The sequence below is a fragment of the Caretta caretta genome, chromosome 4 (genome assembly GCF_965140235.1).
Source record: "Caretta caretta isolate rCarCar2 chromosome 4, rCarCar1.hap1, whole genome shotgun sequence".
NCBI classification, from domain to species: Eukaryota; Metazoa; Chordata; order Testudines; family Cheloniidae; genus Caretta; species Caretta caretta.
This window is the reverse complement of record NC_134209.1, coordinates 79715203-79737912: the sequence shown is the minus strand read 5'-3', so window position 1 is coordinate 79737912 and position 22710 is coordinate 79715203. Positions and strand designations below refer to the sequence as shown.

Here is a 22710-nt window from a genome sequence, read left to right as displayed (position 1 = left end):
AAATGGTTCCCCACCTCTGGTCTAAAAGAACAATTCTATATGTCTGTAGTTATGTCTGCAAAATAGCAGGTGCAAAATGGAAGGTCAGATTGAAGCTCCTTTCAAAATATGAATTGCAAAATAGGTTGCATGTAGGTATGATACTTTTTGTTTGTGTTTATACAGGAGAAGAGTAGGGAAATAACACCAGAAGAAGCTGAAGACCTAATCAGGATGTATTGCCTGAGTGTGGTTTTTCTTTTCCATTTACCTCTTTCACAACGAGCTCGGGTTAGATTAATCAGTTACCATTGGCGTAAACAAGCTTTCACATTTATACAAATGGTAGGCATTGCATTTTCATTGTTTGTACTTTTAGTTCTTATTTATTAACAATAGACACAACGGATGGGATCCACAAAGGGACTTAGGAGTTGTAACACTTGAGGACAAGTCTACAGTACAGAGCTAAGTCGACCTAAGTTACGCAACTCCAGCTATGTGAATAATGTAGCTTGAGTCGATGTACCTTAGATCGACTTATTGCAGTGTCTACACTGTGCTGGATCAATGGGAGGAACGCTCCCGTTGACTTACCTTATGCTTCTCATTCCGGTGAAGTACCGGAGTCGATGAGAGAGCAATCAGCGGTTGACAAGACCCACTACATCGACCCCCAGTGGATCTATCGCCGCGCGTCAATTCCCCAGTAAGTGGAGACAAGCCCTTAGTGTCATAGAGTCTCCCACCTCCCAAGTGAATGCCTAAGCCCCTGGACTACAAGTCATTCTTTTGTTCTCTGGCCCAAGGACTGTTGAAATATTTATCCACAGTGCACATGCCCAGAGGCAGGAACATAGGCACCTAGGGATCTTGTACTCTGAAAGCTTAGACACCAAGAGAGTTTAGGCACCTACAGGGTTCGGTGGGAGTTCTGTGGATCACACTGGAGGCAAAACTGGGATTTAGGCATTTAAACCTGAGATTTAGACACTAAATGTGGGATTCAAGTTCTTAAATACCTTCAGAGATCCTGCCCAAATATGGCTTTTAAAATGAAGGATTGGCTACCTTTTAAAGTGGTTTTATCATGCTATCCATTACAGTAATCACTATCATGAGTGCAAACTTGTGTGTCCTAAGACATAGGATGAGCATATTTAATTTTTAAATCACTCCCTTTGCAAGCCTACATTTTCTAATAGAAGATGTGGTCAGATCATTTAACTGTTTGTAGTTTTTAAAAATTATTATTACCAAAATTTTCCAAGTAAGTATTTTAAAAATGTCTAATATTTCAAATAAAAAACCTAGGGAAAAATAATAAAATGAATGATACATCTTAACTGTCTTGTGTGTTTAGTTCTTTGTGAAGCTGCATGGCTTTTTGTAGCAAAAATAAATTATAATATTTTGCGCACTGATAGCACCTTTCAGCCAAATATCTCAAAGTGCTTTACAAGTACCAATAACTAAATCCTGCAAACACCAAAACATGTGTATAACTTTAATCTTGTGAGTAATCCCATTGATTGTAATGGAACCACTTACCTGAGTAAATTACACACAAGTTTAAGCATTTGCATGATCAGGCAATGGACTCACAAGTCCCTTGAGAGTCAGACATGCACTTAAGATTCCCTCATTTACTGCCAAAATACAGACACCTCTTGAGTGGAGCCCAGCAATTACTTAATAACACAGTGAAACTATGCAAAAGTTCAGGAACAAATGAAAAAGAATGCTGTAGCAAGTGAAGATATGAACACTGTCCTCACTGACCTAAAAAGTTCCTTATTCAATCAAAGTTGTTTACTTCTGCATTATATTTCTTAAATTTCAGTCTATTGTGTTTTTACTGTACAAGCACCTTTTGCAAATTTAAGGCCCAACTTCACCACCTTTAGCTATGTTGAGTAATGCAATTACTACCTGAATAGTTCCATTGAAACCAATGAGACTCTTTGTGAGTAAAGTGCTACTCAACATGAATAAAGGGACAGAATCATGCCCTTAAATATGTTATGGCCAGTGTTTCACTACTGTCTTATCAATGCCTTATCTTCTCAAAATGGCACTGGAGTTTTCGTAATAATATTACCATTTAGAGCTTACAGTGCACTCTCCTGTCAGGTGTAATGGTGACCTATCACTATTCCCTTTAACTTTTCTAAATCTGTGCTTCTTTCCTACTACTCTGCTTTACACTTTTTCTCCAAATGGTCTAAGTGCATGGATTTGTTTAGCAGACATTCAGACCTTTATGGTCACCAAAAAATCAAGTTGGGTAATTAAAAAAAAACCTTCAAGGTGCATTCAGTATCTGATACTGGACCCAAAATCTTAAGGGGAAAAAAAATGTTTTCTTTGCATTGAATATTGATACCTTGAGCAGAAGTTAATCTAGTGTATTCATCCTATTTACTTTTTTTCCTTTTAGCATAAAGGTTGTGAATTTTTTCTTCTGAAACACCTGACAACTGAAAAGCTGTGGAAAGTGGATTTCACTCACTTGCCTGATTTAAGTGATGATCTTTTGTGGAAGAATGTTGCATATTACTATGAAGTAGAAAATGAGCAAGGTACTACATTCATATTTGTTTCTTCACTTATTAGTTTTTAAACCTAATCTAGATTTTAATCTAACAATAAAACACTCAGCAGTTCATGTCAAATTAATTAATATTAGATTATGACATTGGGCATATACCTGAGCAAGTTGGACCTATGTAGGAGCATTTCTGGGATGCACTTTGACATACAGAGACACCATTGTCACAATTCCTCCCCTGCTTCTTCCTCATTCCTCAGGTAGATTAGTGGGTGCGGTAGAAGATTACTATTGCCTATACCAGCAGTAAACCACTATCCTTACCCCTATTCCCAGCCTCCTACACTGCTTCAGCTGCTTCAGCAAGTGAGTGATGGGTGTAGTCATGATTCAACCCATTCCCCTCTCTTTCTTGTCCACTCCCTGCCTGCCTGGTTCAGGGAAGGAATAAGAGGGCAAGTAGCTCTGCTTACTTCTAAATGCTTAAACATAAGGCTTGGTGTGCAAGGCTTGTGTGAATGTGTATTTCAAGTCGGCATTCCACCCACTGTTATTGTTCTGTAACAGACATAACTGTGTTCTCTTTTGTCACTTTGATGTTGTGTCTTGTTCTGTATTTACAAAGGTCCTAAATTCTGCCACTCTTATACTGAAGTGTGCAAAAAATTCAAGAAAGCTAGTTATAAAATAAATATTTTCTATCAAAATATTAGTTTCCACTTTACATTCCATTTTAGGATTAAACTTGGATATGGGGGAAAAAATTAAGAGAGAGTATGAATATCTGTGGAGTATCATATCAAAACTAGCTGGAAAGGATGATGATGGAAAGTCTTTGCCTCTGAGGAGAACTTCTACATCTTTTCTTAAAAAGAGAGCTTCACCAACTAAAGGTACCATAGCAACAATCTTCAAAGTTACACTATGTTATTATTTTAACTCATGATTTTAAAATTTGTATTTATTAAGGCTCTATTCTGCAGAGAATATGTGATTCCTCCATTAACAGAACAGTCTGCTTAATCTTTTGACATATTTCAAAGAAATCTTACTGCTTAGTGAAAACAACAATCTTTTAAAATATTCCTCCTTTAATAGGAGCTATTGAGTTGACCAAACTCTTGCCTACATTTCATCAGAGGCAACTAGTATGGAGGGTTTCATACATAGCTGGGCAAATACTTAAAAAAATTGATTGGGATTTTTAAATGAATTTGTTCTGACTATTCAGACCCTTTTTGAATTCACCTCTCACAAATGTTCTCACAAATTGGTTAACTGGCAGTCATGTTAACAGTCATGTCTGTGAAAATGATGATTTCAAAGAAACTGAATTTTGAATTAGGAAAGAAATAGTCACATAAGAAACATTATTTTAAGAACTAGGCCCATTCAGTTAGGGGGACAAAAAGCATCGTATGACCCACATATCCAAACAAAACCAGCTAACAAATCTAATCATTCTCGATATTCACAATGACCTGCCCCTAATTAATGAACTTGCAAAGTGTTATTCAGTCCTACGCAATCAAGAAAATTGCAGGATGACTGCAAACCACTCATGAACAGAAGTAGTAAAATGTGTCAAATTATCTGCCACTAGTTATTTACCTATCTCTAGTTTCATCAGTTAGGAAACAGAAGCTGGAGAGATAGTTCTGGGTATTCTGCAATTAGCAGATACACTAAGGATCACTGTAGCTAAGCCTTGTCTTCACTGCTTAAAAAAAAGTGTGTTTCTTACCCCAGGGTAACTAATGCATGTGAGCCATGCCAAGGTAAAAACACAGTGAAGATAAGGTTCTTTAGCTTTACTGTGTGGTAAACTAGGTGAGAGAAGAGGGAGGTGAGTGCTGACCTGACCTGATCTCTTGAGATTCTTCCCAGCCCATTTCTATGATTTTATTATTATAGTTTACCTTGCTATAAAACGAATGTGCTTTATCTTCACTGTTTTTTTCTTGGGATAGCTCGCTCACATTCAGGCCTGCTGACAGTAATTCTGGCCCCCAGGCAGAACAGTGAATGGGCCCCCTGGAAAGGGATGGCTGAAGTTTTCGCACGGTGCTGCGCCTGCACTGGCTGGTGCCCAGAGAACTGTTGCCGGTTGCACTGATGGGTGCGTTCTTCTGGCATGTCCAGGGCTTCCACATGCCCACTTGTCTGCCTTCGCTGGCACCAACCTGGACCCGTAGGAGCCCTGAGGCCTACCCAGGCTATTTAAAAGGGCCTGGGGGCTCCCAGCTGTCACCGTCCCTACTGGTGTGATGGCTGTATTCCTTTTGTTTACAAGGGAGGTCTGTGTGACATTGTCTGCCATGCTCTACCCAGAATAATAGTGAAAGGATATAGTCCTGTTCATAGTATTTATTATTTTAAGTAACAGTAATAAGGAGAGTACAGAAAAGAATGGTCAGAGAAGAATGCACACATTCTCATTCACTTTTTCACCTTTGGAAATTGTAACACCACCACAATTAGATGCAACTGCAAGTCAGGATAAGAATCTTGGCAAATATTAAAAGACCTAGCAAGAAAGGAAACTAAATATGAATTGAAAGAAACAACTGTGAGAAATTAATTTGGAAAACAACAGGTAATTAATTCAAGCTACAGTTAAATTATTTACATTACATGTGTCGCAGCAAATAAGACACAAGCAACATAAATAAATTAGTACAAGTGGGGAGAGGACAGCCTACTTTAATGCTATATTAGGTTAAATTACAAGAACTGTTCTACTGGTTAAGTTTCAGTTTTTCTTTTGCCTTTCCTAGTATAAAGTTCCTTATAATTTTACTGATCGTTTATAAGTGACACATTCTGCTGTTTCTCTCTGTGCTCAGTCAAGTAAGATTGTAAATGACAGAGGCCAAAATTTTCAAACCTGAATGGCTAAAATTAGGCTCCTACATAAAAGTAGCCCAAAATGCTAAGCAGAACAAAGTGACTTGATTTTCAAAGGTGATGAGCATCTACAACTCCCATTTCAAACCAGGCCACTTTTATTTGGGAGCCTAAGTATGGATTTAAAAGCCTAATTTTCGATTCGTAGGTTTGAAAATTTTGGCTAGAAGGAATTAGTTCTGTGCATTACAGAACCTTCTGTTAGCCGGTTTCACAGAGCAATAATATTAATCAAAACTCTGCCTGGATATTTTATTCACTAAATCTGAGCTATCAGTATAGGCTTGAATGAAGGGCTTTGTGACTTTGCTTTACTGAAATTGCATTTGGACAGTATTTTAAGATGTTGATGCAAATATGTTACTGTAGCAAACTTTTGAAGAACTGTCTTTTTTTTTTCAAATTGAAAAGAATCCAAGAATATTCCTAATCTAGGTCTGATACCCATGACATCTATGGTTGTGGATGAATTTGCTGGAGATATTTTAAGTAGCCTACCATTTTTAAAGAGGTATGTGTCTGTTTTACTTTTTTTTATTTTACTGAATATATATAAGATTAAATCATTAGGTATCGTGGTTTTGTCATGTTCTAGGAATTTTCATTGTGATGATGACTATTTTTGTTTTCATAATTTGGTATCAAACAACCCAGGCAACATTTTGAAAATATTAATTAAAATGTAGGAAGTTAAGAAGTAAAAACATTGTGCATTAAAATGTAACAGCAAACAAACAAAAACATATTGGAAAAACAGAGTAGCCTGTCGTGGCATTTCTATATATTACAAGATGTTCTTGAGTGCTGTTCTCTCATAAACATGTACATGTGGGTTTCATGTATGTGTCTCTCTACCTCTCTCACACCCCCACACCCCCTACCACCCACCAATTTATAATACACATCCAGAATCTCTGAAATGAAGACCATGATTAACAATTCTGCTCTTGAGGCATAATGGAACTTTCTACGATAAGGGTACAGCTTGTCTGTGCAGAAGATGGAGCTTTCGCAGGGACTGAGCTGAAACTATGGAATGAATTTCCACAGGAACTAAGGACCATCAGAAACCTCACCACCTTCCACTCCAAGTACAAGACAAATTTCTTTGAACTGCCTTCTCTGCTATAAACACATAGCAGTGTGTACCTTGCTCCCCCCTCCAAACTCTCCAAACCACAAACAATGTCCCTCCAAACCTTTCCAAAACAAATCACTACATTGCACACACAAATTTCCCTCGGTGGAGACCATATGAGAGAGAGAACAAATCACAAGTGACAAATGTTAGTCACATCACTTAACACACTACTGGAAGGTGCCCAGATACTATAGTGATATGTGCAATATAACAACTGATATAGAATAGAACCACATTATTAAAATGTTACACACAATAGGACCACAAGCCTCCATTCTCTGACCACCCAAGACACCCACTGAATTCAGACTGGGTTCAGAGTGCAAAATCAGGTTGCCAGTGTGAACCACATTGGGAGCTTTGGCTTGTTGATTAGACTTGCTCCCAAGAAGGTACTGTAGACCATGTCAGCTGCCAAAATCATGTCTATACTTGGACTCCCATTGCTACAAACATCAGTTCTTTTAAACCAGAGTTAGCAACAAGGGGAACATTTTCTAAATATAGACAGACCCTGAGACCACCTGGGATGGGAAAGAGCCAGTTAGGTGGTGTGTAACGATTTACTATGGCACTGGGGTGAATTTCACTCATAAGAGGTATATAACATCACCCCAAATGTTTTCTAAGGTAAGTATTCAGGTGTTGATTAAAGTGAGCAGATGGTTATGTATCTTTGCTTAATTGAAACTACAGAATTAAATCCTGGCCCCACTGAAGTCATTGGGAGTTTTTTCCTTAACTTCACCAGGGCTGGATTTTTACCTACAGACTCTAAATATTTTATACGTTTACAATTGCATTTTCATAATTTTATATTATTCCATGTAGGTTCTATCAGACCAGCAAACTACTGATGTGACATATATTTTAAAACCTTTATTTCTGAAAATAATTATATTATAAATAGTATTCATTATCAGTGTTGTGTCTTTTGTTGTTAGTGATGACTCTGCTGTTACTTCACTTATTAAACAAAAAGAATTTGATGAAATTCGACACTGGCATTCAGGAAAGCTTCTCAGTGATGATTATGACAGAACAAAGTCCAGTTCTCAAAGTAAGACCCTATTCTGTTAAACCCTATTCAGATAAAGCTAAAGTATTATCAGTGTGGGTAGTTTTATAGTTTCAGAAAATGATTTAAAAGTTGCACTAATTTAATGAAACAATGTGTATTGGGGTAGAGATAGTCTTTTCGGTGTGTGTAGTACCTAGCCCAATAGGGTTCCAGTCCTTGATTGGGGGACACAGGTGCTATTGTAATACAAATAGCGATAATTAATATAAAAAAGCAACTTGGGTCTGGAATAATGTTTTCTCCATTTAGAAATAATGGGAATTGCTGAGATTATTTTAGTAGGACTACTCACATGCCTAAAGTTAAACATGTCTGTAATTGTTTGCAGGATCAATGCCATAGTTAATGAACACTCGCAAAAGTGAAAAGTAGCCATTTCACAAAACTGTACATATTAGAAATAAAGCAACAGTTAAACAGTTTTCCTTTTCATATACTAAGCAATCAATATTTGATGGACAAGATTTATTATTTTTTTCATGAAAGGTCATCATTGTGTAGGGCAGGCTTTGATTCACTGTTCTGTAGTACAATTCCATAGCATGTTAATAATATCACTTTTTCTTCCTTTTTTTGTTTCTGTTATGCTGAATAATTATTCTGAGTTTATCAAAATTTAAGGCTAAATTATTCCTGCCCCTGCATGGGTGTGCTAGAGAGGAGGTCTCACTGGAATATTGTGTCCAGTTCTGGGCACCACATTTCAGGAAAGATGTGGACAAATTGAAGGAAGTCCAGAGAAGAGCAACAAAAATGATTAAAGGTCTAGAAAACATGACCTGTGAGGATAGATTGAATAAATTGGATTTGTTTAGTCTGGAGAAGAGAAGACTGAGAGGGGACATGATAACAGTTTTCAAGGGAGAAAAATTGTTCTTCTTAACCTCTAAGGATAGGACAAGAAACAATGGGCTTAAATTGCAGCAAGGGAGGTTTAGGTTGGACATTAGGAAAAACTTGCCAATTGTCAGGGTAGTTAAGCACTGGAATAAATTGCCCAGGGAGGTTGTGGAATCTCCGTCAGTGGAGATTTTTAAGAGTAGGTTGGACAAGCACCTGTGAGGGATAGTTTAGATAATACTTAGTCCTGCCATGAGTGCAGGGGACTGAACAAGAAAACCTCTTGAGGTCCCCTCCAGTCCTGTGATTCTATGATCTCCACTCAACATCAGACTTGTAGCTCCGTGGGGGAGAGAGGAGAGAGCAATGAGTGCTGCTGCTTCACACCCAAGCTCCCCTGAGCCTGTGAATGGTCTGTTTCCTTCCTGAATTCTCCTGAAGCAAACTTCAGAGGAGGGAGTCTGTCCACTCACAGCCTTCTGAGGACTCCTTGTAATCACCCAACCCACAGGTTGGCAAATTGTGACTTAAGAATGATGATATTCTAGGCCTGTATTGGCAAACATGACATTACAACAGAGCCTTGGTACTTCTTACATGGCCCATACCTTTATTGTGGCCCTGCTGCTGCTCTGAAATACTGAATAATTTAAAAACAAATCTCCATTGAAACCATCTATTTCTAAACAGCATCTTCAGTTCTTTCTCTCTGGCAGTTCCAAAGAGCTGCTACTGTGGTTTGCAGAGAATTGCACCAAATGGCATGACATTACAAAGCACTTTTGCAGTGGAAGACAAAGCCTTCATGCCTCACAGTACAAAAACTGAAAGGAAGGGCAGTATATAGGCAAGGAGGTAAGGGATATAAAAAGCATGTATGTGTGTGTAACATCATTTGTGTATTTTGAAGCAATGGGCAAAGATCCATGGGCCCTTCGAAGCAATCAAAAGTTGCAGTCTTTTCTACGCTTTTATGGATCATCACTGGAAGGCAACATTTCAAAAACAATTGTAACCCAACTGGATACTCCAAAGAAGGCTTATTCTGACATGAAGAACAGCAAAAAAATTAATGTAAGATCTGTGAAGTATCTCTATAAGATCAGAATGATTGTTTTATGCATGTATTGCACAGTAGTGATTTTTTAATTTTGCTTTAAACCATCTAGTACAGGAATTTCTACCATTCTTTTTCTGCTATTGTAAGGGTTCTGATTTGGGATATCCATCTTTTCAGTAATTAGGGCATCTAGATTTTCTCTCATTTCTTACTGAAGGAGTTCCCTCCTGCCTCATTTCTCCATTCACCCTTCCATTTTATTAATGGCACAATCTGGGTCCCACTGCAATCAGCGTGAGCTTTGCTGTTGATTTCCCAATCCTGCACTGAGCTCTGTCTAGGTAGATCCCCTCTCCTTGTGTGAAGATCACTGCAGAATAAGGGACTAAGTCAATAATTGGTAAGGGAAGACAAATTTTTATCTTATTGAAGAGATTATTTTACACTGTCAGATTGCTGCTCTCTGCAAAGGCTATGTAGGTTTATAACTGTAAGTAGACAGATCCATTGATCACCTCAGAATCAAATCAGATTAACATTTATCTCACAGGAAGTGCTTGCAATAGGGAAAATTAGTATTTTTTGTACAAGAAATCACACAACCAGGACAAGAAGTGATGGCTATATTGATATCAAAAATTTGAATGTAGTAGATAGCGGACACTGGAGAGGAGGTGGCTTGAACAGCTAAAGGATATGAGTGGGTTACTGGAATTGTATTAGTATGTTGTAGATTTTATTCTGTTACAATATTGTTCATTCTAAACATTGTAAAGCTCCTAGAGCTCTGGATAGGGTTGCCAGCTGTCCGGTTTTCGAACGGAACGCCCGGTTGAAAGGGGACCCTGGAGGCTCCGTTCAGCACTGCTCACTGGGCCATTAAAAGTCTGGTTGGCCACCCACAGAAGGGCAGGCAGGGTGCCTGCCTGGCTCCCAGGAAGAGGCTGGCATCTCCCCCTGGCTCCTAGGCATAGGGATGTCCACAGGGGCTCTGCGGGTTGCCCCTGCCCCGTGTGTCCCCAGCTCCATAGCTTCCATTGGCCAGGAACCGTGGCCAGTGGGAGCTACAGGGAGTGGCGCCTGCAGGCAGGGGCAGAGCACAGAGCCCCTGGCCCCTCCACTTAGGAGCAGGACATGCTGGCCGCTTCCAAGAGCCACCCGAGGTAAGTGCTGCTTGGCCGGAGCCCACGCCCCTCATCCCCTCTAACACCCGTACCCCTGCCCCTGTACCCCAAACCCCACAACTCCAGCCCCACTCCAGAGCCTTCAACCCCACCTGGAGCCCTCACCCCCTCTTGCAACCTCTGCCTAGCCTGGTGAAAATGAGCGAGTGAGTGAGGGTGGGGGGATGGAGTGAGCAGGGGTGGGGTCTCGGAGAAGGGGCAGGGCCTTGGGGCAGAGACAGAGCAAGGGTGTTGTAAATAGAAAGTTGGCAACCCTCACTCTGGATAGATGTTGGCAAAAATGTGAATTAATAAGATACTATTGTTTTAAAAAATATTTAGTAGCAGAGTTGGAAAGAGTGGCAGGCACAGGGCTGGGGAGGGTGTCTAGCGCGAGGTGTTGGAGTGCTCTTCTGTACATGTTTATTTAGTGGTCAGTAGGCCTGTGGGGCATACCTGCCTACAATGAAGAACTTGTGCAGCCTACAGACAGAATTCAACACTTTCAGCACTGAACCAAGACTGGTCTTTTCTTTACAGACAATCACATATTTATTAAGATGTAGCTGCACTGACTTCAATGGAACTAGGCCCATTTATACCAACTGAGAATCTGGCCCCCAATCTTTAAATAACTTCAGGTGAAATTCTGACTCCACAAAGCCAATAGAGATACTCCCACTGCCTTCACTGGGGCCAGGATTACCCACAGGGCCTAGTTTTGTAATCTCTGCAGTAACAAAAAGTGCACTAAGACCGAGATTGTGATGAGTGCAGGTAAATTTATATCTAAAAGTGAATGACATAGTTTGTAATCAAATACAGTTCAGAGACAGCAAAGTAAAAATGTTGACTACTCTTTGCCCTGCCTTGCTACTTTGGAGCATGAATCTGCAATCTTTGCATTGAGTAGTGCTTTACACACAAGAGTAATCCTGTGGTCTACAGCTGGAAGATGGCAATTGTGGTGCGATTTTATTGCCTTGCACCTTGCATAGTTTTCTACACCTGTGAAAAATGGGTGTAATATATTACTATTCTGATCTGTTAGCATTACATTCTCTTTCCTTCAATGGAAACACTCTTAGATTGCAAATTTTTTAAAGCAGGAGTCATCTTTTGTATCTATCTATCTATCTATCTGTCTATCTATGTACACTGGCTAGAAAAACATGGTTCCAAACCCAGGATTAGGGCCTCTAAGTGCTATTTCAATACAAATAAATAAATAACTACATAAATTACAAAACAGCTGAGAATCAAACAGTGTATTTGGTGTTCATGGCAATTGAAATACTAATATTTATCCACGTATATTAACTGTTAAAATAACTTTAAAAATCATAGTTGTGACATAATGTGAAGAAAATACCCATCAGATAAAGTTATTGTCACTATCACAAGACATATTGAGTAACCAGAATAAAAAATCATGGAACTTCCCTTAGTCCACTGACTATTGAATTATTTTGAAGATATTTTTTATAAAAGCCAATTTATAGATGAATAATGAGCAATAAGTATTTTTAAGCAGTGAGTTACTTAGTGATGCTCACACGTCAATCTTTGTTACATTAGATTACTTGTAAGACATTAGCATTTGTTCTTTAAAATTTCACAAAAGTGTAAAATTTTATGTATGTAGTATATTTATTTTATTGGCAGAAGACCAAAGCAGAAATAATTATTGAGGAAAACCAAAAGAGAATGAAAGCTGAAGAGGAAAGAAAAGAACAGAAACAATGGCATGCTCTTTCCATTGAAAAGCTAATACAAGAGAATTTTAACTCTGGAATAAGTAAACTAGAGGATTTTCTCAAGAAGTGTCAAAGTAATTCTGTGAAATGTACTGCAGAAATGGCAGGATTGAATACTTGCTTTGAAGTGTGGATAGAACAATGCAAAGACCAAGGTATGTGAAAGTATGCTTGGGTCTTTTTTGGAGGGGTTGGCAGTCATTATTTAACTGTAACAAGACTGCAGAAGAAAATCCTAATAAACTTTACCTGTTGTAGTACTATTGGGTTTTTATTTTAAGAGCACATGGCTAGCTGGTATAAGTGTTCAGGGGAGGGGAGTGCAAAGGATCCTGCCTGTCACCCACATGCCTCCAGCACAAGAAATATGTGCAACTGGAGTATCCTTCAGGGGATTTGTCTGTCTATGGAGAAGGGAGTATGTACCTGCCATTGGTATCTTAGCTGATCATTTTGGTTTCTTTTGTGTACTGTAATAGTTTTCCATAATCGGGGTATTCCAGATTTTGTTAAATCAGTTTTGTAACACAGGGCAAAGGATCACCAGTTGGCTGCTGCTTCCAGTTGGATAATGACACAAAGGAATTGTATTCGTTTTGAGGTTTTGTGTACCATGTCAGGTCTGTGGAATTCTATGCGAAGTAGAGCAAGGCTGACTTTCACAGTAATCTGTATATAGATTCATAGATACTGAGGTCAGAAGGGACCATTATGATCATCTAGTCTGACCTCCTGCACAATGCAGGCCACAGAATCTCACCCACCCACTCCTGCAATATCTGGGGTCTGTGTTATAAAGTGCAATATTTCATGGCATATGTAGCGGAATATCTTATGCCAGAGTCTGAGAATCAAAGGGAAAATCAGCCACAAAGAAGTCTTTGGTTTCGCCATTAGTTTTTTGTTTTAAGGTAATTCATATGAAAAGAGACATTTTGGCACTCTCTCTCTCTGGCAAAGTTAATTTATACTAAAATAAAGAACCTATCAATCTTAATTATTTTTTTGATGAATTACAAACTAATCATATACAACTACAGTGAATGCAAATTACATGGTCCAACTAAGAAATCCTTTAAATTCCTTAAGAAAGAACACAGGTCAAACTGCAAAACAAATATGAACACAACTTCCACATTCACTTCTGAATATGTTTTGCTATATAAAATCATTCTGACAAGTACATTAGGTCCTTACACTAACTTTTATACAAGCATGTATATTGTTTTTCACTGTCATCAATAGAGTTTGATCACACACATCCACACCTTTAACTTTTCATGCCATTGTGAAATTACATGCAGCCAGAACCCAAACAATGATTTCCATGAGCAGTTTGTGAGAGCTAGCAAAACTGATGTAGTAAGTGACAGGGGAAAAGGAAGAATACCAACATTTTGGGAGGATCATCATGGAAAACACCTGTATTTATGGTAACATCAAACCAATGTATCAGAACCCTGTTCTCCACTCTCCAGCTCCTATTCTTCTATCCCATGGTGTGGATTCTAAACTCCAAATACACTACAGTATCATATCCCCCTGTCATTTAATGCAAGTACTGGACACCAGAAGAATATATTTTAAAGTAATACAGATGTTCTAAAATGGCAATGAGGTGTAAACAGAAAAGGATTTAAAAAAAAAAGTCCAAACCACCACCTACATGCACTGGCCATGAAGGGAGGCAGATGTGTAAAGCATCAGAGCATATTTATTATTTTGTGTATTTTGATTTATACATAACATTTAAATGCACCTATCCAGAGCTCTAGACAAGCCAAGTAATACAAGCCAAGTAATACAAACAAAAATAAATGTAGTTTCCTCCCACAGTTGATCCCCTGAAAAAAGAAAACACTCTAGCCATAGATCCCAGCTCCCAATGCCCAAATCTCAGCAATCAGTTCACATATAGCTGCATAAAAATGTGGGAAGAGATGGGTCTTGCAACATGTCCTGAAGGTCCATAGAGTTGAACTATTTTGGATGTAACTCTCAACACACAACCTGGGATTAAAATAAATCATAAGCTGTCTGCAACAGTAACCCTTGGTAGGACTGCTTCTTGGCTAGTCATTTTCATCCTGTTGTAACCCAGAAAATCTCTACAATTTATGTTAATGGCTTTTATTGGGAGCTTGCTGCTGCAGGGCTTTCCAAGCTGACATCAAAATCAGAATCGTTGCACATGGTCCCATAGGATACAACTACACTGCAATAAAAGAGCTGCAGCACACCCGTGGCTGGCCTGGGTCAGCTGACTTGGGCTTGCAGGTCTCAGGCTGTGGGGCTAAAAATTGTAGTGTTGATGTTTGGGCTCAAGCTGGAGCCTGAGATCTGAGACCTTCCCTCTTTGCACAGAGCCTGTGCAGCTGTGAGGGTCATTTGGCCCTTGTGTGGAGGGTTTAAGATTATCAATATAGTGGTTTGAGATTATCAATATAGCTGAATATTTTGTTTTTCAAGGAAAGAAAGTGAAAGATATAAATGCAGCTGTTGAAGTAATGAGAAGAATCCATTCCTTGCTGGAAAAATATAAAGATGTAACGGAGAAGACAGATTATCAAAAGATTGTCAGATGTCTTAGATACTTTGGATTTGACAATTTAGCATGTACTTTAGATTCTTCCCAGGTAATGCGTGTTTCACAGCTGTACTATTCTACATGCATATAACTTAATCTCTGCTATAGTTCTTGTCATACAATTTTTATTGTTTTTTTTTTCAAAATATCTACAATTGCATACAAAAAACCTACGTTACAAGAATATTATTTAGATTGCAAAGTCAAGCACTTGAAATGTAAGAGATACCAGATTTGTGATTGCCTAGGCAATTTTATTTCTTCCTCGTTGTATGTACATCTTGTGCAACTAAGTAAGGAAGAGGCCCTGTGGGAAAAAATATGTGATCATGTCGAGGCTGCATGGTGCAATATATGAACAATAGGGCCAAATTAAGATTGCACAGGCAACTGTAAATCTGTCATTTCCTAACTTTCAAGTGCTAATTTGCCACCCACATAATGTTGTTTAAACAAAGTTTGATTTTTTAAATATTATTTCCAAAGTGTATTTTTTTTAAAGAAAAAGGTAAGAACAAATTCAATTACGGGCAACTGGAACAAGCACACCATTGTGCATTGTCAGTTAACACTTTGAACTTTCAGCATTGCAGCATACTTCTGCCACCTAACTTACAGGAATAACAACATTAGCTGGCAGTTGGAGAAGGCAGTTATCTCAGAGGGAGATTGGATCGCTGGGTCCAGGAGTGATCATGGAGGGAGCTCAGCTTGATATCTTTCTCTCTCTCATTCCCTCCTCTATCCAGGAGTGGGAGAAGCTCTTGCCCAAGTTCCTACCTTCAGAGAGGATGGACTGCAAGAGCCAGGGGCTATGACTAGGGGGCTTATAGGTGAGGAGAGCTCAGTTTGGTTTTTCCTTTCCCCCTACATCCCCTACCAGGTGGTATGTAGGAGGGTTACATGCTAGGTCTGGAAGGAGCAGTGCAGCCTGGCTCTCTTCAACTCCATCAGCTGCTCCAGCAGCACTCAGATGCCTTAGTAGCTGCCCCACCTTATAATGTTCATGTGTAGTTATTATTCTGGCAGGCTGACAACATTTTCCTGAGGAACAAAAAATGAGAAAAGGGAAATGGTGATTTTTAACAGATTATATCTCAGTAAAAGATAAATGAAACTTAGTGGGCAAGAAAAGGCACTTTTCCTGCTTGATAGCTCACCCTCTGTATAATAACATCAAAGCCTACCACAAACAATGCAGGTATTAGAGATTCTCAAAGAAACGGACACAAGAATCTTTTATAAAGGGAAGTGTTAGGCCACCTAAATATAGGACTTGCTGCCGGCTCCCTCTGTAATAAAACTAAAGGCTAGAAAAGGAGGAGTAAGAAGGGAAGGGACATTCTATAACAAACCAGTTAAACTTTTAAAACAAAATTGAGAAACTATTATAATTTAAATTATTTAACCTTGGTTCCGTGTTACAATATCTAGAACATCACTCCTACATCTAGACTGTTATCCCATGTACTGCAGTGTGAGTAATGACCTGATCCTGTGTGGTGCTGGGTGCCTCTAGCATTCAGCACTATTTTTACCACCTCCTGAACTCTTCATTACCATCAGCACCAAATGATGGCCAAAGGAGTTTCCAGGCATCCTAATGCTACTGTTTGAGGTCCTGATCCTGCCATCACCTGCAGATTTCTTAACTTCTTGCTACTCTGAGATCATACTAATTTGATGCTTAATTGGAATGAGAAAATGTAACATATTTTAAATAAATCCTTTTCTTTATTGTAGGAAACGAATAACTAGATATAATATTGCTACTTCACTGAGAAGTGAAAAAAATTTCATTACGATAATATAAACTAACAAGCTGCATCAAAAATTCTAAATGTTTACAGATTCCAGAGGATGACAGAAAAGAGAAGAAGGCAAAGCTTTCTAAATATGCTGTTGGCATGGGAGCAGCTCGGTTTCAGCTACAGTACATGGGTCATTGCCTGTTACGAGAAGAGAGAACAGATCGAGATCCCAGGATCCAGCATTTTATTCCAGATACATGGCAGGTAATAGTATATACTGTGAAATTTGACCTACTGTTTTCATAGGTAATCGTTGTTAAAAGAGCCAACATTAAAATATAACAGAAAATTCTACAGCGCCAAATCAAAAAGCTGTTCACAGCCTCTTTGAAAAGCTGATTTTGGGAACTTAATTTTCAGGGACCTCCAATTTCACCTACAGTGGGTGGCAGGGTTGTGGGAGGAGAATAGGTTATATAAATATACAGACTTTCTATAAAATAAAACCTTTCATATTGTAATGGTTTTCTTCTTGATTAGCTTTCAAGTAACTTTTTAAAATACAGATTTAGATTTCAGAATAAGCTGTCTGATCTCTAGTCCAGTTTTAGAAAAGGAAAGTTTATTGTAATTGCCTTGTCTGTTTGTAGAATAGTAGAGGAGAAAGTGGAGATGATGAAATTTATCCATAAGTCTGAGTTTATTTTTGATTTGCTGATGAATGAATGTTTTATTGTTTGTTTGTTTGCCAATTTGTGACAGGGTTTTACCTATTATTTATGTACATCGGGGTTTTACATTGAATTTTCCATAAACTGGTGACATAGGGTCTTAAAAAAATTGACCCAGATAAGATCACATCAACTTCCTTGAAAGTAGTTTTGTGTCTGGATGTTTGATGTTTTTTGGGGTCATAGACTAACAGTCCCTATGCTATGGAAACTAAATAATATTTTTTTGATTGCTGGCTTAAGCAGGATTTTTTTTCCAAGTTGATCCTCATTAATGATGACCTAATTCAAACTTGACTGGACAGAGTTTGAGGGCTACAAAGTCAGCCTTGCATCTGATTTTCCAAAGGCTTTGGAGGGAGGTGCCGTAAGGCAGAGCGAGCAACCTTCATACCCCGTAAGAATCAATAATAAGGCCAAGAAGCCTCTCCTTTTGGGACCTCAGGCAAAGCCCACCTGAGGCAAGACTGACATTCCAGAATCTCACTGTCTGGAGGGGAAGTAACAACAGCAACGAGCATGCTACTCCAACTTTTCACTAGTCTCTCCATGCATGCAAAGAAGGTCCAACTGAGAAGCGCTGAGCCAAAGGACATGACCATATGCTCCTTGCTTGTAGTTCTAAGTCCTGCTCTGTTATCTCTCCACAAGAGTCTTTGGGTATGCAGCAGGTAGAGTTTGTTCAGGAGGAGAAGGCCCCTACTGGGATGAGATAAAGGTCTATTTGGAAGCGTGGCTGTAGGGAAGAAGGCACTGGAGTGAAACATTTTTTTCCATAGCAGAGCGGCATAGAATTATGCAGTGGTAAAAAGAAAATAGGATTGTGTGCTGGTGAATTGAAATGGATTTAATTGTATCATAATATCTTGAACTGTATAAAAAAGATACTGTCTTGACATACAATCCATGCCACTTTTTATCTGCAGCGAGACCTTCTTGACATTGTAGATAATAATGAATCTGCAGTGATTGTAGCCCCTACCTCATCAGGGAAAACATACGCCTCCTACTACTGCATGGAGAAAATCCTGAAAGAAAGTAACGAGGGGGTGGTTGTGTATGTTGCTCCAACAAAGGTATGGCTTAAATGAGTAGAAGGCATAGTTTAATGAGAAGTTATTTACAGCAAAATAAAACATATTTCAATTAAATCCTCAAAACCTCAACTACATTGACTTTGCTGGAGTTAGTGCTTTACACTTGCTGAGGATCTGGCCCAAGTGAGTTAAAACCTTAAGCTTCTATTCAAAGTTGAAATCAGTGAATGCTTTGACTAAGTAAGGACATCAGAATTTAGCTTATTTGATGTTGTCTTGTCTTCTTACACCTGACACTATTTTTTGTATGATGTTTGCAGTTTTACAGCACATGCTGGGTCCGAGTTATAAAACATTAAAAATTATAAATATAATTATAATTACATTATAAAATATACACTGTAATTTGCATTCAGGATTGACTTTAATGTATTTACACTGGTATAAAATTGGAGTAATATAATGGTGAAATAGCCTATTTGTTTATAGTTTTTATTTTCTTTGCTGTCTAAATTTTATTGACATGTTACTGATGTGTTGCTTTTCTTTAATAATCAGGCTCTTGTTAACCAAGTGTGGGCGACTGTTTATAATCGATTTAACAAAACACTGCCTGATGGCATGGTAGTATGTGGTGTTTTCACGAGAGATTATCGCCATGATGCTCTGAACTGTCAGGTATACTCTGTTATTTCAGATTTGTTATTATATGATACACTTCTTTATTCAAACTTTGTTATTTAAATTTCTAGTAGACTGCACCTCAGAAAGTTCATCATGGCACTATTTTTTAAACTATGGACTTCCAAAGACATCAGAATATAACAGAAGAAAACACTAATATTGGAGAAATCTTCACAAACAGACCTTTCCTAATGTTTGAATCTCACTTCATTTTACATGAAGTTCCAATAGAGATGATAGATCTTGTGCGTACAACAGACTGGTTTGTTTACTTGCCAGTTTTCTAGTTCAGTGGGTAATAATATACACTGAAGTTAACGATCCTGAAAACCATCCCCCCCTTTTTTTAACAAGTATGTTCTCAGTTTCATCTCTCTCTCAAGGAGTAAAGCAGATAAGCAGCTTAATTTAGCACTGCTATTTCTGCAGCTGCTCCTACCAACTGGAGCCTCTGATGGTTTCCTCTCTGCAGTTTTTCCCCAAGGCCACATGGCAGGGGGGAAGGGAAGGCAGCACCTGGGCCCTATATTTCCCAAAATGGGTATGTGTCTCCCCTGCACAGTTTTGGATCTAGGAGGGTGCTGGGGGAAGAGGTGGCACCACCTGGGCCCCATTTTACCTCCTCCATTCACTACAGCCATCCCTGCTTTGGCTGTCTATGGAGCTGCTCCTACTGGCTGCAGTCTCTGGGATCTTGAACTATTTTCTAACTAAATCTACATTTTGCATTTAAAATATAAATTAATAAGTGTCATCACCAGGTTAGCTTACTTTCTAAATGTAGTAATTCATTCCTGGCACAAAAAAGTAATTGAATTTTGGTTCTTATTAGAGAAGATTAATATAGTGGTCAAGAATGGGGTTTTGTACTGTGGGACTGTGTACTCTGCAGTCTGGAGCTTTTTTGGCCCCAGTTCAGTTACCCCTGCAGCAGGATAAGTATTCTCTTTTTTGGTGAGAAATCTATTAGAAGAAGAACTTAAGAAGAAAGTGAATAGGGTTTATAATGGTTTGGCTAGTTCAGCTAATATTTAGATTATCTGAAATTTTGGGTGCTTATCTGGGACATACCCAGATTCTGAACCTTTGGGGAATCAGCCACCTCTAGCTGTTATTCACTGAAAATAAAAAATGTGTATTTACATTATAAAAACTATGTCTTATAATAATGTCATTTGTCAGCAGGTTTCAAACTAATAGGCTGCAAACATTTTTTCAGGTACTAGTGACGGTGCCTCAATGCTTAGAAATCCTGCTGCTGTCACCTCACCGCCAGCAATGGGCCAAAAGGATCAGATATGTTATATTTGATGAGGTAGATTTCTACTGTCCTTCTTTGCTTCCACTGGAATTTTTAAAGGTCGTTTAAATAAAATGTCAGGAGCTAAGTGAGTTTGGCATGTTTATATGCACATATTCTATTTTTTTTTCCAACAAGCTCCACTCCCTCTTCCAACGGCATTTGGTCAGCTGTCTGTTCACCTTTTTCTTTTGGTACTATCACCCTCACTCATTTTTTTCAAGTCTCCTGTTCGTGGCAATTCTCAGCTGGTCTGAAGCACTGAAATTCTAAAGGAAATGTTTCCATGTGAAATGCCATTTGTAATTCAGTTATGAGGGATGTTTGAAGTGCAATATTGAGCTCTCTTCTTTCACATGGACTAGGGTTCTATTCACAGGGGAATCAGGAGCATGCTGTGTCATCCTGTCTGGGGTGGCTCACAACTGTGAGTGGCTACATCAGGAAAGACTGTCAGAAAACAAGGGCAGACACCCCAAACTGGTGGTATGTTCTATAATCAGATTTCACCAAACCAGTAATAAAAGTGAATTCCTGGATCACTGTACCAGTCTTACCATGGAGTCACAGGCAGTCCCCTTAGTCTCTCCAGTCTATCTTGCCACCCAGACAAACTGGGCTTTGTGATAATGGTCACTTAAACCAAAAATCACACTGCGTCAGGTTTCTCCCAGTCCCAAGAGACCAGCCATTTACCCCAAATCAATTGGTACTCCAGGTCTGACACCAAAGAGAATTCTGGCAGCTAATTCCATAGCAAACTAACTATAGGTTTATTAGCTAAGAAAAGGAAATGAGAGTTTTTGAGAGCTTAAAGCAGAGAAAATATATTAGCAGGTGAGTCACAGTTTGTTAGTGCAAACTGTAGCAGAGATACAGTAATCTGCCAGTTTCCCAAAAGTCTCTCGGGGCCACCCAGAATAACTCTGAGGATCTCCATCTTCTTGTTCAGTTACTCTTCCCTGTTAGAATCCAAACAGTCTAGAGTAAAGGGTCTTTCTTTCTTTGAATCCATATTTATAAGAGCTGACAGTGTCTCTACTCACATGCACTTTTCCTTTGATAATGATGAGTGAGGAATCCACTTTGAGTCTCTGACCACAGGTCATCACTACAATGGACATTTGCTTTGGAATTAGACTTTTCTGTTAAAGCCCTTAAGTCCTTCATTAGCATTTCACAAGATTTCTTTGATGGGTTATTTAATTACAGGGTATACACCATGTAAATGTTTTCCATTATATTATAACAGGAACAGATAAGCAAAAACAATACAAGTAACATTACATTAGTTTTCATGAAGTTTAAACATCTGACTGCACACGTATATGTTACTCACTTTGATCTATACTAATACACAAGCAAATTGGCCTATGGTCCTGATCTGACCTGGTTTGCCAGCATCAGACCCTGTCTCTAAATAGTAAATATTTATCCTGGAGAACTTTATGGAAGTGCAACGTGCTGCTATTTCCCTTGCTGTGTGCTGGAAGAGTCTAATTTACTTTGTTAGGACTTGGAAAATTGACAGGACAGTGCGGAAAATATTGTAAATCTACTGTATAGTATAGAAAGTAAAAAATTGAGGGTTTTTTTTCTAATGTCCATATTTAAAAGTGAATATTATGTCCAATAACAGGTCCATTGTCTTGGTGGTGAAATTGGAGCAGAAGTTTGGGAGCACCTTCTAGTTATGATTCGATGTCCATTTTTGGCTCTCTCTGCAACTATCAGTAACCCCAAACATCTTACTGAGTAAATATAATGTGTTATTTTCTTGAAAGTGCAAAATGAGTTGTCTTATTTGATTTGAATTGCTTTGCTTTTTTTATCTCTGTGTATTTTAAAGACACATCTTTAGGGCCTTACCTTGCTATCAAGCAATTCACATGATCTTGGGCTGCATACCCCGCCCCCTCTGCAGTCCCACAGAGTTTTTCATGAGACAATAAGAAGGGAATTCAGCACAGTTCACTGGATATAGTTTCTGGAATAACTTTCCACATTCTGACAGGTTTCAGAGGAACAGCCATGTTAGTCTGTATTCGCAAAAAGAAAAGGAGTACTTGTGGCACCTTAGAGACTAACCAATTTATTTGAGCATGAGCTTTCGTGAGCCACAGCTCACTTCATCAGATCAT

General features: G+C 38.7%; 1 protein-coding gene and 1 long non-coding RNA gene across 2 annotated transcripts in view; one reads left to right on the top strand and one right to left on the bottom strand.

The window, feature by feature from the left end:
• LOC125635677 (putative ATP-dependent RNA helicase DDX60) overlaps window positions 1-22710 on the top strand; it is a 69353-nt gene that overhangs the window by 16928 nt on the left and 29715 nt on the right. Inside the window, exons 8-20 of the mRNA XM_048847656.2 lie at window positions 166-324; window positions 2420-2561; window positions 3268-3423; window positions 5849-5948; window positions 7523-7638; window positions 9410-9573; window positions 12388-12634; window positions 14949-15115; window positions 16917-17081; window positions 18475-18624; window positions 19144-19263; window positions 20489-20584; window positions 22209-22324. Coding sequence (XP_048703613.2) covers window positions 166-324; window positions 2420-2561; window positions 3268-3423; window positions 5849-5948; window positions 7523-7638; window positions 9410-9573; window positions 12388-12634; window positions 14949-15115; window positions 16917-17081; window positions 18475-18624; window positions 19144-19263; window positions 20489-20584; window positions 22209-22324 — 1898 coding nt within the window. The remainder of the gene's footprint in view (window positions 1-165; window positions 325-2419; window positions 2562-3267; window positions 3424-5848; window positions 5949-7522; window positions 7639-9409; window positions 9574-12387; window positions 12635-14948; window positions 15116-16916; window positions 17082-18474; window positions 18625-19143; window positions 19264-20488; window positions 20585-22208; window positions 22325-22710) is intronic.
• The window catches only part of LOC125635678 (uncharacterized), a 47975-nt gene continuing 39450 nt past the window's right edge, over window positions 14186-22710 (bottom strand). Inside the window, exon 5 of the long non-coding RNA XR_007356337.2 lies at window positions 14186-16110. This is a non-coding gene — a long non-coding RNA (uncharacterized LOC125635678). The remainder of the gene's footprint in view (window positions 16111-22710) is intronic.